This window comes from Capricornis sumatraensis, chromosome 23, assembly GCF_032405125.1.
Source record: "Capricornis sumatraensis isolate serow.1 chromosome 23, serow.2, whole genome shotgun sequence".
In the NCBI taxonomy this organism is placed as follows: domain Eukaryota; kingdom Metazoa; phylum Chordata; class Mammalia; order Artiodactyla; family Bovidae; genus Capricornis; species Capricornis sumatraensis.
The window spans coordinates 23,644,136-23,660,282 of NC_091091.1; the positions used below are offsets into that span (position 1 = coordinate 23,644,136).

The following is a 16,147-nucleotide window of genomic DNA, read 5'->3' on the forward strand; positions in this document are numbered from 1 at the left end:
ACTGGCGGGCAGCAGGGACGAAGCCCCCCACTCCCAGCCGCGAGCCCCCTCCTCCCGTCCCCTTCCTAGGGGAAGGAGAGCCGAAGCCCGAGCGAGCTGAGGCAGGAAAAAGGCAGCCGTGGACTGCCCCGCCAGCAGATCATTTTTATTATCGAGATTATTATTAAAAGGGGGCGGGGAGCCCAGGATGAGAGGGAGGGGGTTAGAGACGCAGCTATTTTTATTAAACAGATTATTCCTGAAATAATAATACGCGCAAGATGGCTGAAGGTGGCTGTGATGAGAGTGTTGGGGCTTTTTTTTCTGCCCCCCCCCTTTTTGATCTGAGGATAAAGCTCTGAGGCGACAGCCGCTGCGGAGACCCTGCCCGGTGTGCCCTCCCCCCAGTTGAGAAGCAGCGGGCGGACAAACGGACCCACAGACGGAGCGACTGGCTCGGGCCCGCCCCGGACGCGTCGCCTGGGCAGCAGCTGGGGGCCGCGGGCGCTCGCCTTTCTGCCGACTTCTTCCAATTCTAATCTTTTTTTTATTTTTTGGAAAGAACCAGGGTGGGTGGAGCAGAGGTGGAGAGAAATCAGGACTTGGCATTTTCTCCCCTGTCTTCTAATCTGAGGGAGGCCACCAGCCCTCCCCTTAAAAATCCCACCAAAAAAAAAAGAGCGAGCGATAGAAAGAACGCTGAAGGACCCTCCAGCGAGCGCGCTCGGACCCCCGGCCGCCACTGCGGCGGCTGCCGGGAGCTCAAGATGGCTGGACGCTGAGGGAGGCAGCCCGGCCCGGCTGTCTCGGCCCGGCTCCGCCGCCGCGGGCTGGCTCCGACCGCAGCCCCGAAGACCGGAGCAGAGGCCGAGAAGAAAAGAAAGTGGGGGGGAGGGGGGCCGGGGTGACGACGGGGGAGGGCCGGGCCGGGGCGGGGGGGGAGGGGAAGGCCGGGAGCCGAGCCTCCTGTTCATTAGCAGTTGAGAAAAATTCCTTTCTAGTTTGATCAATCCTTGTTTTCCTCGGCAGAGCCGGGGCGCCCGCCCAGCGCGGAGACGGAGAGCGGGGTCTCTCCGCGGCGGGGGCGCCGGGCGCCAGGCCTCGGGGGAGCGCAGAAGTAGAGACGAGGGGGTCAGGCCGGAGCTCCGCTGGGGCTTCTCCTCCCTCCCTTTCTGGTTGGCTTTTTTTTTTTTTTTTCCCACTTCTCTCCCTCCCCCTTCCGTTTCTATTTGTGAAGGGAGGAGGAAGGCAGAGGCGGGCTGCTGTCTCTGGCCGGGGACTGGAATTTCATCTGAATGACTGCCCCTGCGCTCACGCAGCGCCCCGGAGTCGGCCCGCCTGCGCCCCGCAGCCCGCACCCGCAGAGCGCGGGCCAGCCGGTGGGCGCCCGCGCCGCGGCCCGGGGACAGGCTCGCCTCGCCCGCCCGGTCCGGATCTAGCAGTCCTTGGCCGGGCCGCACTCGCTTCCCCGGCCTCTCAGACCCCGGACGAGGTGAGGGAGGCGCGGCGCCGGCGAGCCAGGAGAGAGCCACCATTGCCGCCGCCGTCTCTGGAGGAAGTGTGCGGCTCCCGGGCTCTGTCCGCCTTGGGGCGCGCCCCAATGTCAGCCGCGGGCCGGAGTGCGGGCCGCCGGCCGCCGCAGCCCTAGCCGCGCCGACCGGGAGGCCGCCTCTTATATGGAATTTGGACCCCGGCGCTCCCCTCCAGGGCTGGTGCCCCGGCCGCGGCCCTGGCGCAGTCCGCCGCCTCCCGCTAGGCGCTCGGGAGGAGGAGGAGGAGACGCAGCCGGCTGCGCGCGCTGCGTGAGGACCGAGGCTCACTCCTCTTGGGGGGCGGGCGCGCGGAAGGCGCTGGTGAACTGAGCGACTGTCGGGACCGCTCGGGGCTCGGTGGCCCTCCCGCGGCACCGGACGGACCCCCCAGGTCGGGGAGTTGGGGAGACCTGCCCGGGGCCCCTGCCCGCCGCCGCCATGGCGGAGAATTGGAAGAACTGCTTTGAGGAGGAGCTCATCTGCCCGATCTGCCTGCACGTCTTCGTGGAGCCGGTGCAGCTGCCGTGCAAACACAACTTCTGTCGGGGCTGCATCGGTGAGGCGTGGGCCAAGGACAGCGGCCTGGTGCGCTGCCCAGAGTGCAACCAGGCCTACAACCAGAAGCCGGGCCTGGAGAAGAACCTGAAGCTCACCAACATCGTGGAGAAGTTCAACGCCCTGCACGTGGAGAAGCCTCCGGCGGCGCTGCACTGCGTGTTCTGCCGCCGCGGCCCCCCGCTGCCCGCGCAGAAGGTCTGCCTGCGCTGCGAGGCGCCCTGCTGCCAGTCCCACGTGCAGACGCACCTGCAGCAGCCCTCCACCGCCCGCGGGCACCTCCTGGTGGAGGCGGACGACGTGCGGGCCTGGAGCTGCCCGCAGCACAACGCCTACCGCCTTTACCACTGCGAAGCCGAGCAGGTGGCCGTGTGCCAGTACTGCTGCTACTACAGCGGAGCGCATCAGGGGCACTCGGTGTGCGACGTGGAGATCCGGAGGAATGAGATCCGGGCAAGTACCCTACACACACACACTCACACACTCCCCTCCTTCCCGGCGGCCTGGGACCACCCTTCCGGACAGGCTGACTCTTGTGACATCAGGCCAGAGGCCCCTTTCCAAACTCCTACTCTGTAAGTTTGGAGGCAAGGTCCTGGGAAGAAGGGTCCCCAATCGCTACTTGATATATTCCCGCACCTGTGTTCATACGGTCCATCTTGTGAGTCACTTATAGAAATGAGGTGTGGGGCTGTCAGGGCTGGAGTTTGGCTGTTGCTTTTCTGATTTGCGCGCAGCTCCCTGGCCCGGCAGTTGTTTCCGTAGGCCCTAGGGGAAGTCACTAAAGGCAGTGACCCAGGTCCTGCTTCTCCAGCTGCTGTTTATGTAATGAGTGTCCTGGTGCCGCTGCTGTGGCTGACATGATCCATGATGCTGGCATACCAATGAGGAAGTAAACAAAAGCAGCCATGTTAGTTTCAAGCCCTATTGGAAACACACTGGGGGGGTGGAGGGGGAGCTTCCGGAGGGAGAACAGAGCCCCTGGCCAAGGCCTGGGCAGCCAACGGCATCACCAGGACAGCATCTCGGCTATTGGGATTATTCCCTGTAACCCCCTCTCCATGTGTGAGAATCGCTGCCCACGGTGTGCCTGTGTGTGTTGCACGCGTCCTCATGAACACACCTTAAAGTATGTCTTCATCACCCTGAACCCTTTTCTCCCAGCCCAGCCCTCTATCACAGCCCTCCCACATTTGGGGAGGGGAAGTGGAAGACGGAAAAAGAATCCTGTGGGTTTAAGGTTGAGCCGCCTTGCAATCTGGTTTCAGGCAGCTGGCTCCCCTGGGCTGCCGGCTGGGTGATTATGGAACCGCATCCCCTCCCATTGTATACACCCTGCAGCAGCGGCCAATGTCAAAACTGCCTTCCCCCTCAGGCCTCTGGGCCTGGCCTGGCTGTGGAGCTGGACTGAAGCAATACTTCCGTCCCCTTCAGTGGAGGGGGGCTCCTCCTAGGTTCCTCCCTGGTCCCCTGGCTTTCAGGGTTGAGTCATACCAGAAGGAAGGGGTTGGCCTGAGACTGTCTGAGCCATCTCAGAAGCCCCAGCTTGGGGCCTGGGTGTGATATCATGGGGGTGAGACTGGGAGTGTTGCTGGGTGGGGACCCCTGGAGGCTAGTCGAGGCCAGTGGAAGCTTGGGTATGAGGAAGCTCTGAACAGGGCACAGTTGGAGATGGGGGCTGTTTCCTGTGAGGGGGACCAGTCAGAATGAGTCACTGTTTAGCAATTAACAAACATACACATACAACTAACAAAAGGCAGGAGGGCTGCCACAGGCTGAGGGCAGGGATAACAAATAAAATTTGCTGTATAATTAGTTTCCAATTGGATGGGCTGGCTCTGGGGTTTTGTGCCAGGGCAGGGCCTCTCGATTCTTAAAGGAAGTGTGTGTGTGTGACGGGGGAGGATGGAGAGAAGAGCCACCCCCTCACACACATCAGGACTGGAAAAGGCAGAGGCCTAGGGGAGGATATGAGCCCCTAGTGTACTCCACAGCCCCCCCAGGGCAGGCAGAGCCCAAACTGTCCCTGGTATTGAGAAGCTGTTAATAAAGATAGAAGGGCTGGGAAGGAGGCTGGGAAAAGTGCAGAGAAAGAAAAGCTGCCCAGTTCTCTGTCCTGGGTTTGACAGTGGAAAATGAAAGGAGGGGAAAGGTGGAGATGTGGCTGAAAGGCAGAGAAAGGGACAACAACCAGGGTGATGAGTGAGCGTGCAGAGTGTGCACCCACGGCTTATGCCCTTAGTTGTGTCAGAGTGCTCAGGTGTCTTTCATTTCAGTGAGGGAGAAAACACCGTTGTGCCTGATTTGGTAGTAGGAGAGTGTCTATAGATGTGGGTCCGTGTTCTCGAGTGTCTTTGAAACTGTCTGCTTTGCCCTCAAAGGTACCTGGCACACGTACACAGTGTACCCTGGAGTTCCCACCAGCAGGTCCTTGAACGCATGGAAGGACCTGAACTTTGTTAGCAGCTCCATGTGCGTGTGCGTCTGTGTGTGTGTGTGTGTTCATTCCCGTTCCTGCTGTGGGCAGGCGCAGAAGGAGTGGGTTGCATCACAGCCAGATGTGCAGTTCTGTGTGCTCAGCATCTGTGCCCCGCAGCCCGAGTCTCATCCCTTCCCAGGCTCCCTTACCCCAGGTCCTCCAGATCCTCTCTGGTGTCAGGGCACTGGAGTTGGAAACCCTGCAGTGGTCTCAGCTCCATGCCACTGCCACTCAGTGGGAGTTGGACTTACTGAACAGGAGGGCCTCACCCTCATGGGAGGGGGTGAGCCGCAGAGAATCTGAATGGAAGGACCCATTGCGCTCCATCCTCACTAGGCCAGCCAGGGGGAGGGGCCTTTTCCTGGGCCTCTTTTCCCTTGTGGGAGGGAGGCTGTCTTAAAGGGCCCCTACTGGTGCCATGGATGAAGGCAACAGAATTCTCCCAGATACAGGAGCAGACGCATGGAAACCTGGATCACACCTTAAGATACAAACAGCTCTGCTTCTTGTGCTTCCTCTTCCGTTGTCCCAGAGAAGGGGTAGGGGCTGCTGAAATGCCCTATTGGCTAGAAACAGGAAACCCTGATCAATCTTCCCCGGTGGTCCTCTGCCCCATAGTCAAAGCACCCACCTGTGCAGGGACCCAGAGCTGGGAGCCAAGCAGGGCTTCCACCTAGCAGGGCGTCTCAAAGGCAGGCCTTTGAAATCCTTGCCCCACTCTGCCCTTGTGAAGCCAGTGTGCAGACCATGTTGCCCTAAAACCTGGATGCCCACTGGGTAGACCCTAGAGACCATGCTCCCGAGACACCTTTAGACCCCTGTATGTTCTTCTTTGGGGCTATGGAAGGCTGAGGACCCAAGATTGGGGCATCCAGGTGGTCAAACCCTCTTCAGACCCCAGGTTTAGGGATTCATGTGAGCAATTTGGGACTGGTTTGAGCTGAGAGCACCTTTATCTTAGAACCTTCCTCAACATAGAAAGAAGACCCAAGATAAGGCCTAGATATGTCTGTAAATGGTTACGCAGGGTGTGTGTGTGTGTGTTCAGGTCATAGTTGTGCCTCTGTGTCATTCCTAGTACCCCAGACTGAGGTTGGAAATGTTCCCAGGACTCTGTACCCTGACTTCTCAAAGGTTTGGAGTTAAGAGGTTTTTCTCTGGGGACAGGATCCCACTTCTTGGGCCAGTTTGGGGTTCGCAGCTGCTCCCATTGCTGCTGGCCAGAGGGGTTGCCCTGGGACCCTGCAGGGGACCCTAGGTCTCTGCCTCATGTGTCTGTCACCAGGCAGGCTCTGGGAGAGAGGGCTGCCCTGGCCCAGCTAGAGCCCGGCTGTGGCTGCAGCCTGCCTCAGGCAGTATCAACCCCACTGCTCCCTGCCGCCCTCGACCGACCATAATCCTCAGGTCTTAGGTGGGGTGGGAGCTAGGATGGGGAGGCTGTGTGAGTGTGTGTGTGAGGTGTGAGGGTCAGGTACCTGCTCCTTTACCATCCTGAAGGATCAGGAAGAGGGGCAGGGCTTGGCCTTCCTCCCTGGGCCCCAGGCAGAGAGGAAGAAACCTGAGGCGGAGGCCCAGCACCCGCAGCTCCACCCCAGGATCCTGGTGATACAGCTGGGCACCTGTCATGCAGGCCCTGTTGATTTCTCTGCCTCCCCCAGCTCTGAGTGCCTGTGCATCCATCTCCACAGATATGCGTGTGTAACTGGTGTGTCTGGGTGTGCATCTCATGCGGAACTACTGTTTTGTATCACATGTATATCTCCGAGAAGGTGCAGTGTGAATGACTGACTTAATTACAGAGTTGTCTTGTGTCTGACTGTGGGGCCGGGGAGATCCGTGTGTGTGTTGTTGGCAGGGGCGGGGGGTGCCCTGCTTGCTGTGTACCTGTGAGTGGAAGTTGAGTGTGCACACATGTCTATCAGTGATGGCACTAGTGTGTGTGTGACTGCCTGCCTGATGGTGGTTGGTTGGTAAGTATGAGTCTTGTATAACTTTCTCACCTGGTGGGGATGTTGGAGTGGGGAGGGGAGAGGAGGGGACGCACCTTTGGGTGAGCTTGTTGCCCAAGGTGGGTATTGGAGGTGGAAGCCCGGATGGATCCTGCCATGCTGTGTTGGGGGTAGTCAGGGTGGTTGTAGGAAAAAGGGGAGACTGGCTGGGGCCCCAGCCCTGGCCTGAGCAGGCAGGCCTGGCTGGCCGTATCCCTGGCTCTGGGAAAGCCTTCCTTCCCGGCTGGCCTGGCATTCAAACTCAGACAAAGGGGGGCTTTCTCTCTCGCCTCTTTGTTCTGCTGCCCCAGAGCGCTGCTCTCTGCATGGCAAAAGCTAATTCCACTTTGCAGCTGGGAAACCCTCTCTGGGTCTGCCGGGGCTTGCCTCCGAGGTGCCGCCTTTCTCCTTGCCCTGGCTCCTGCCCTGTAGCCACTTCACTCTGGGTCTGTGGTTGTCTGCAGCCTAGGGGTTCACACAGTAGCCCCAGGCAGGGACTGAGGCCCGGGAAGGGATGACCAGGGCAGGCAGAAGCTGCTCTGAGGCCAGGTGGGAGTGCTGTGGCCCAAGGAGAGGGGAGGCTAACTAATATACTCTTGGGACTAGGGCTGATGCGGGAGAGTAGGGGGCGGCTTTGGCAGCTGGGGAGGAGGTTAGGAAGGGGTCACTGCACAGGGGCTGCCTCCAGAGCGGGAGCTGGCATGGGGGTCATGTGAGCAGGAAAAGGTGCTCTGTCCGCCCAGCACCCTTTTCTCACCTCCAGCCCTGGCCCCCTCTAAAAAACCCGGGGCCTGCCCCTGGCCTGGCTCCTGGGGCCCTGTTCCCTCCTGACTGCTTTTCTTCAAGGTTGACTTGAGGACTTTATTATTATCATTTATTAACTTCTATACAGCCTAGAGTCTCTATGGCCTTACCTGTCTGCCCAGTCCAGTCTGGCACCAGAAATGCCAGCTGGGCCTGGCCAGTCAGTCTCCATAAGGCTGGGAAGCTTTCCCAGGGCAGGAATGTGAGGGGCTCATGATGGATCCCTCTCCAAGCTGGGGTTGGGTATCAGAGAGAGCAGCTCAAGGCAGAGTCTAGAACATTAGGCGACAGGTATGAGGGTCTTGGAAGTGTGGGAATAGTGAGCCCCCAAGTCTTCCAGATGTTTTTGGCTTCACAGGCCCAGGAGCAGACTGTGGAAGGTCTTAAGTGCTCAGGGAAGGAACAGGGGTGGGAGTGGGGCTGGGCCTCACAGTGCCCCTTCCTCCGCAGGAGGTGTGGTCTCTTGAGTGCTGCTAGTCTAGACCATGGTTCTCTCCATTCTGCTTCTGCACCCTGAGGCGTGCCACGGTCCAGGTGACCCGCTTCGGGCTGGGAGCAGTTTGTGGAGTGTGTGTCCCACTGCCTTCTGCACTAAGAGGCAGTCAAGGTGGGAAATCTCTCACCTGTGGGTTTTTCCCAAGTAGGTAACGGAGCCTCAACTCTCAGTAATTTCCGGGAGGTTGAGATGGAAAGGAGGCTGCTGGTAGAGGAAGCGGTCCTTACTTCCTCTGCTCCCCATCTTCTAGCTTCTTAGCAACCTGATTCAGTCACTTGGGGGGATCGAGGGGCAGCAAGCGGATCACTCCTAACCCCAATTTTCCATTGTCTGAGACAGCAGTATTCCCCCAGCCTGCTGTTCCGCCAGGTGTTGACTGTGGCAGGAGTAAGATCACCTAGCCCCGAGGGAGAGTGATTCCTGCAAGGGGGAGCTGGACAAGGTAGGCCCCCTTCCCAGGCCAAGGGTGGCTCCTACCCCCTGACAGTTTGCTTCCTGTTCCTGGCCTCTCCCTGCCCTCTGTCGTGGAGACAGAAGGCCGATGGCCTCTGAGCTGGGCTTGGGCTGATGAAACCCAGCCACCTGCTAGGGAATGTGCCCACCTGCTAGGGAATGGGCTGGGCTCTGTCCCAGAGGGCTCTGGGCAGGCAGGAATTAGGACTTGGATCCGGAAGTCAAGGGAGGACAACCTCAGGGTCCTAGGGTGACAGTGCTGCCAGGAGTGGATGTGGGAAAAGCCCAGAAGAAGGAAGGGGCTGAGTTCCACCCCCTGGAACCTAAAAGTGCCTCCCTGGGCTGTACCCTGAAGGGGTTTCAGAGGGGTGGGGTGGGGGCCTCCTGCTGGTCTGCAGGATGGGAGTGAACAGGCCCGCTCCAGGGCTCCGAGGGAAAGAGGGCTGGGATCCCATCTGGGGCTGCCTCTCTCCTGCCCCTCATCTGGGACTCAGCCCCAGGTACACCCCTACTCTGATACTGAGGGGTTTGGTGGTGCACAGATGTGTCGGGGTGGGTGAAGCCTGGGCTCTCAGATGTCCTGGACACTGGGAAGGCCTGGAGCCTCAGGTGCATCTGGGTTGGGGGACTGTCCTCCCAAGTGTGGGGACGAGGCAGCCACCAGGCAGAATTTTGTTGCAGGGAGGTACAAAGGTCTAAAGTCCTTTGGTATTCTGGCCACCTCACCTTCACGCAGGCCTCCCTCTGTTGTCTGGGGCCTTCAGGAGGCCCTGCCTTCACCGTGCAGGGGTGTGTGTGTGTGTGAGACAGTGTGCCTGAGGCGGTCTCAGGGCCCAGGGAGCGGTGTGTGCTTGTGTGTGCCTGTGCAGTTGGATACACGTAGTTGGGCTGTACTCTGGGGGCTGCCCGCCCTCTTCACGTGACTGGGGGCAGTTTCACAGACAGGGAGGAAGGATGTGTGACTACCTCCATTCCTGCTCCCAGCCAGCTGTGTTTCCAGACAGGCTCTGACTCCCAGGCTGGCAGCAGATCCCTGTGCATGTGGGGCTGGGGTGAGGGGCCTGCTGGAAGGATGAGGTGCTGGAGAGGGGGCAGGGCTGTGTCCGTGGGTCGTGTCATGAGGTGCTGTCCTGGGTCACTGAAAGGTCAAGTTGTTGGGAAGGGGGGGTGCAGTGTGTCCCAGACTTTCCCAGCTCAGAATCTGGATGCCTCCTCCTGGCCCCGGAGATTTGGTTTTCTGTTTGCAGGGTCGCTACCAACACAAAACAGGGTCGCTGAACTCTCTTGCTGGCCTTGGTTTCCCCATATGTAAAAGGGGTTGGGGGTAAAAGGGAGGGATTGCTGCCAGCTTGTCTTGAGGAAGCCACCTGAAAGTAAATGGGAGTGAGGGTCACGGGGTCAAACTTGAGGGGCACTTTGAGGTGTACACAGAGGAAGAAAAAGAACCACTTCTTGTGGAGTGGACACTTACTGTGAGCTAGGGTCTGTTTCTGTTTTGCAAATCTTGTTTTGTGCGCAAAACTCATGGGTTTATTCAGCAAACAACATTATGCATCTGTAGGGTGCTGGGGTCCTTGGGTCTCAACTGGGAAGGGAAGTAGAAAAATACAGCAGCAAAGCCCTGTTTTCAAGAAGCCTTGAGTTTTGTTTGGAGATCAGAGTGCAGTTTGTCAAACAGACTCTAGAATACTGTTGTCCTATAGCTCTTCCTGTGACATGGCCACGATTTGTGTCTGTAGTGTCCAGTATAGTAACCACTAGCTACATGGAGCTGTCGAGCACTTGAACTGAGGGTGGTACACATGAAAAACTGGTGCTTAGTGTATTTGACTTTTAATTAACTTAAAGTGAAAGAGCCACGATGTGACTAGTGGCTACCACATTGGACACCACAGCTATAGGAGGAGAGCAGTGTGACAGACCCATCATACAGCCAGGACAGGGAGGGACCTTCAGAGCCTCTGAGCAGGGCCCATGGAGAGGAGCGGAGCCTTAAGTTGGGCCTTGAAGGATAGACAGGGGATGGGAGAAGGCACCATGGGCTACAGAAAGGCATCAGCAGGCTGCTGCTGCTGCTGCTAAGTCGCCTCAGTCGTGTCTGACTCTGTGCAACCCCATAGACGGCAGCCTACCAGGCTCCCCCGTCCCTGGGATTCACCAGGCAAGAACACTGGAGTGGGTTGCCATTTCCTTCTCCAATGCATGAAACTGGAAAGTGAAAAGTGAAAGTGAAAGCGCTCAGTCGTGTCCGACTCTGTGCAACCCCATAGACAGCAGCCCACCAGGCTCCCCCGTCCAAGGGATTTTCCAGGCAAGAGTACTGGATTGGGGTGCCATTGCCTTCTCCAGAGCTCAAATGTGCAATGTCAGGGAAAAGATAGCAGCCCACCTGACCGGGAAAAGCAGGTCGTAAGAGCCTACAGTGTTTGGAAGGAGGGGTCATTGAGGGTTCTTGGGCAGGAAAGAGACCTTGTTTCAAGAGGTGTGTCTGGTAAGGGAGGAAAACAAGGTGGTTGGAACAGCCAGGATGAGCAGCACTAGGAGGAAAGGGGTTGTGGAGTCAGATTAAGGGCTGAGAAGAGCAATACTGCTCTTCCAGCAAACTGGCCTCAAGTCTTCGGAGAGCCAGAGTCTCCTCTCCCTCCAGGTCCAACTAGCAAGGACTTCAGAGGCCCAGCTCTCAGTGTCAGGAGCAAGCCAGGGGTCAGGTGGCTGGCTTGATGTCCCGAAAGTGTAAGGCAAGCATAAGATAAGATCTCTGGGCTGGGCCAGAGGACTTGTGAGACCCAGGAAGGCTCTGCACCATTCCTAAGATGGTGCTCCCCAGAGAGAGGCCCCATGACTTGGATAAGAACAGACCCTACTGCCTGGTCATTTAGGTTTGTATTCCAGCTCTGACATTTACTAGCTGTGTGACTCTGGAGGAACTACTTAACCTTTCTGGTTTCCTCTTCTCTGAAATGTGGATAATAATAGTACTTATCTCATAGCATTACTGGAATGATTAGATAATTCTATACAGGAAGAGTGCTTAGAACCGAGGCTGGCCTGACCCTGCCCTCAGAAAGCTCATGGTTTAGATATGTGTGGGAAGCTATTCCCTGTTCTCTGTTCCTGGGGACAGGCTGGCCAGGCAGTTGTCTCCAGGGCCCTGGGATTTCATGGGGACCAGAAGGGATTTTAGATCCCCAAAATTTAGATCATCTGGGTCAAAGGATCAATAGGATGAGTTTGTTCTGTACAGGGAAGGATGGTGTTCACCCATCTTAGCCCCTCTGATGCCCATCCCCCTCCTGTCTCTGCAGAAGATGCTGATGAAGCAGCAGGACCGACTGGAGGAGCGAGAGCAGGATATTGAGGACCAGCTGTACAAACTTGAGTCAGACAAACGCCTGGTGGAGGTAGCCAAGCCCACGCCCATGGTATAGGGTGGGGCTGGCTTGGGTGCAAGGCCTGGGGCTAGTTCCTTGCTTGGGCTCGGACCTGTTGCATGGTCAGCTCTATGTGCCAGAATCCCTTGCTCAGTCATTCAATGACCTGTTAGTGGATGAGCCCCCGACTGGTGCCAGGGTTGCTGTACTACCCAGTTCAGGATTCCAAGTCCGACCTTGCCCGCGGGAAGCCCTAGGCAGCCTGGGGGTTCGGGGTCCCAGACTCCCCTATCCAGGATGGGAGTCAGGCAAGAGTGGCAGCCAGAGGCACCCCCATACTCACCGGTCCCCCCACCCTTGCAGGAGAAGGTGAGCCAGCTGAAGGAAGAGGTGCGACTGCAGTACGAGAAGCTGCACCAGCTGCTAGACGAGGACCTGCGGCAGACAGTGGAGGTCCTGGACAAGGCCCAGGCCAAATTCTGCAGCGAGAACGCAGCGCAGGCGCTGCATCTCGGGGAGCGCATGCAGGAGGCCAAGAAGCTCCTGGGCTCCCTACAGCTACTCTTCGACAAGACAGAGGATGTCAGCTTCATGAAGGTGGGCTGGGCCCAGGGTTGGCTGGCGGGACCCAGGGGGACATTTCTAAGCTGGAGTCCGTGCGCTCTGCTCCCCAGCTGGCTCCCCCACCACAGGGGTTTGCAGCCAGCCTGCATAGATTCAGAACCTCCCCACCACCCCCGTTCTTTCTAGCTTTACGACCTTGGCAAGTCATATACGTTCCCTAGGCCTCAGCTTTCTCACTTATAAAATAGGGTTGATAATGTTGTTTTTGTTCAGTCACTCAGTCCTATCTGACTCTTTGTGACCCCGTGGACTGCAGAGGCCAGGCTTCCCTGTCCTTCACCATCTCCCAGAGCTTGCTCAAACTCGTGTCTGTTGAATCGGTGATGCCATCCAACCATCTCGTCCTCTGTCATCCCTGTCTCCTCCTGCCTCAGTCTTTCCCAGCATCAGGGTCTTTTCCATACAGATCTATTATCTGTTATCCATAATTCCAGATTTTTAAAAATCTCTGAAAACCAAAAGAGAAAAGTTCAGGCAGCTCATTTAACAGCAAACATTTGACCTGAACTAATGTTGGCAATTTATGGTATTTATTGATCTTACTTGGTACAAATGTTGAAATGTTGCTGCAGAAACATCGATGTGTTAGATTATGGTGTCCTCCATAATCACATATTATGATACAGGCATCACATGTCCCTTCCAAAATCCAAAAAATTCCATAATCCGAAACACATCCTGTCTCAAAGATTCTGGATAAAATATTGAGTGCCTGCAGAACCTTCCTCTTGGTAGTTGTTTAGATAAGATGCTGGATGTCTGGAAAGTACTCATAGTGTTGTCTGTCACACAGCAAGAGCTCAGTTTTCTGAAAACAGAGGCACCCCACCCTCTGCCCCTGCAACACTCTGGCCAGCCTCAAAAGTGTCAGCCCTGCGTGGGGAGGGAGAGAATGGGGCAGCTTCCATCTTCCCCTCTCTCATGCTGCCTTTCCCACTGACACCCTTTTCTCTCCCCCAGAACACCAAGTCTGTGAAAATCCTAATGGACAGGTGAGCAGATGGCCACTGGCCCTCAGGGGAACACACGTGGGGGAGGGCAGGAAGGGGCAGGCCCACGGGGGGAGGTAGGGCGGGCTTATGCGTGATACCTCCTCACAGCAGACGCCCCGTCCACTGCCCCCAGGACCCAGACCTGCACAGGCAGCAGCCTCTCTCCCCCTAAGATTGGCCACCTGAACTCCAAGCTCTTCCTGAACGAGGTGGCCAAGAAGGAGAAACAGCTGCGGAAGATGCTAGAAGGTGAGAGTGAGCTCCTCAATCACAGGAAGAGAAACCTTTGCATGTATGCTCACTTGCTTCAGTTGTGTCTGATACTTTGCAACCCCATGGACTGTAGCTGGCCAGGCTCCTCTGTCCATAAGATTCTCCAGGCAAGGCTACTGGAGTGGGTTGCCATGCCGTCCTCCAGGGGATCTTCCCAACCTGGGGATCGAGCCTGTGTCTCCTGCATTGCGGGAGGATTCTTTACCCACTGAGCCAGCTGGGAAGGCTGAGGGAACCATCTGCGCAAGGGTAAATGCCAGAGCCTTCCCTCTGAGCGGTAGCCTGGCCTGTCATAAGCCTTGCCTCATATCCTGGCTCTGCCACTTCTAGCTGTGGGACCTTGGGCAGGCCATAGTACTCTCCTGAGCCTTAGCTTCTTCAGCTGTAAAATGGGAATGGAGTAGCCAGCATCAAGACAATACTGTGCTTGGCCCCATAGAAAAGTTCCCCGGGGAGAGGAGGCTGGGGTGGCCTGGGATGGGGTTTTAGCGACTTTTGCCCAAACTTTCCACAGGCCCCTTCAGCACACCGGTGCCCTTCCTGCAGAGCGTCCCCCTGTACCCCTGTGGCGTGAGCAGCTCTGGGGCGGAAAAGCGCAAGCACTCGACGGCCTTCCCTGAGGCCAGTTTCCTAGAGACGTCGTCGGGCCCCGTGGGCGGCCAGTATGGGGCAGCGGGCACAGCCAGCGGCGAGGGCCAGTCAGGGCAGCCCCTGGGGCCCTGCAGCTCCACGCAGCACTTGGTGGCCCTGCCAGGCGGCGCCCAGCCAGTGCACTCGAGTCCGGTGTTCCCCCCATCGCAGTATCCCAACGGCTCCGCCGCCCAGCAGCCCATGCTCCCCCAGTATGGCGGCCGCAAGATTCTCGTCTGTTCTGTGGACAACTGTTACTGTTCTTCCGTGGCCAACCACGGCGGCCACCAGCCCTACCCCCGCTCCGGCCACTTCCCCTGGACAGTGCCCTCGCAGGAGTACTCACACCCGCTCCCGCCCACCCCCTCCGTCCCCCAGTCCCTTCCCGGCCTGGCGGTCAGAGACTGGCTCGATGCCTCCCAGCAGCCTGGCCACCAAGATTTCTACAGGGTGTATGGGCAGCCGTCCACCAAACACTACGTGACGAGCTAACGCCGCGCGGGCGGTGAGCACCGGGGAATCTGCCCCCCCAGCCCCCGGTGGCTCGGGGATGATGCATCCAGAGACCTGCCCTTCTACCTTCCTGTCCTCCCTCCCTCTCTCCTCCATTCCCCTAAGTCTTTTCCTTTTGGATTTTGTTTTGTTTAGGGCTTGTTTTGATTTTTTTTTTTTTTTTAATGAATCTCCTGGACGCGGAGGTGACAGTGGGAGCTGGCCTGGGCCGGGGCCGCAGGTGGCCCCGGAGTTGGGAAAGCGTCTACCTCAAGGCGCTGAGCTCTCTCTCTCTCTCTGTCTCACCTTTTCCCCTTCCCTCCTTCCCCTTCCCACCCCATGGCTGGAAGGAGCCTCAGCTTCCTTTACAGCCTTGAGGGGAGGGGCAGTTTCCAACTCTCCTCACCCAGCCCTGGGAGGAGGGCCCAGGTGCCCACTGGCCTGCTTCTCCTGTTGGTTTTCTTTTGGGCAGTTTGATCACTGACTGAATAAGGAATGACCTGTAGATTGTGGGGCTTTTTTTTTTTTTTTAAACCAAGAATGATTTTTCCTGCTTCCTTCTCACCATCCTCCCAGACGGAGTTCAAAGGCCACTTCTCAAGCAGCTTTCGGCACCTTCAGCCTCAGAATGGAATCTTAAAGACAGGAACCCCATGTCCAGGAAAGGGGAAAAGGAACTTTGCCAATGATAGTGACCACAGCAAAAGCAAATAATAATAATATTAATAATAATAAAGAGAAATAAAAGAAATAATAAAATAAGAAACCATAGCACAGCCCTTGTCGAGGTCAGCGGGAGAGGAGGGGCTGCCCGGAGTTGGGTCCTTGCCTGGGTTTTGACACAGCAACTTCCTGTAGCGAGCACTTTGTATGAATCGTGGACTTCCTGTTCTCAAGGCGCAGGTATTTATTCTGTAATCTGTCTAGAGCACACACCGAAATCCAACCTTCTAATAAACATAATGGCGCAGTCCCACTCCCTGCCTCGCCTCTTACCCCCAACTCCCCCAGGCCTGGGGTCTTCAGGCATTGGTGTGAGGAGGGGCCTCCTCTAGGGACGGAAGCCCTGGCCTTGATTCTCTTCTGGGTTTAGTCTGTTCCAGGCCTGTGGATGTCGGTTCGTCAGCCACTAACTATATCTACTCTCGGCCTTGGGTTCATTTGACAAATATTTGCTGAGGGCCTCCTAGGCCCAGCCTCCCTGCTGCATGGGCCCCGGCATCTCTTTGAGTTTCTGCCAACATGCTCTTAGCAAGGACAGACAAAGGAAAAAATACCTTTCTATGAGTCTTGCAAAGTTTACCTCCTTCACTCCACAAATATTTATTAAGTACATGCTAAGTGCCAGGCACTGTGTAGGGCCAAGGGCACAGAGCTACAGCAGTCTCTATCTTGGAATTAGTCTAATGGGGCCTCAGCCCCCATTGATGTGATAAGGGTGGGGGGGCACTTGGCTCCATTCTTCCTTTGGTGGCTTAA

At 57.2% G+C, this 16,147-nt stretch overlaps 1 protein-coding gene across 2 annotated transcripts; it reads left to right on the forward strand.

The window, feature by feature from the left end:
• Positions 1-1,708: 1,708 nt before the first annotated feature.
• Positions 1,709-15,534, forward strand: TRIM8 (tripartite motif containing 8). 2 transcript variants are annotated; one of them, XM_068961420.1, is made up of 6 exons: positions 1,709-2,519; positions 11,592-11,687; positions 12,021-12,254; positions 13,242-13,273; positions 13,407-13,522; positions 14,061-15,534. In XM_068961420.1, the coding sequence occupies exons 1-6, from the start codon at positions 1,950-1,952 to the stop codon at positions 14,666-14,668; spliced, it is 1,656 nt and encodes a 551-aa protein (XP_068817521.1). In that variant the 5' UTR covers positions 1,709-1,949; the 3' UTR covers positions 14,669-15,534. The 2 variants fall into 2 exon arrangements, with proteins under 2 accessions (XP_068817521.1, XP_068817522.1); XM_068961421.1 differs by lacking the exon at positions 11,592-11,687.
• The last annotated feature ends 613 nt before the right edge of the window (positions 15,535-16,147 follow it).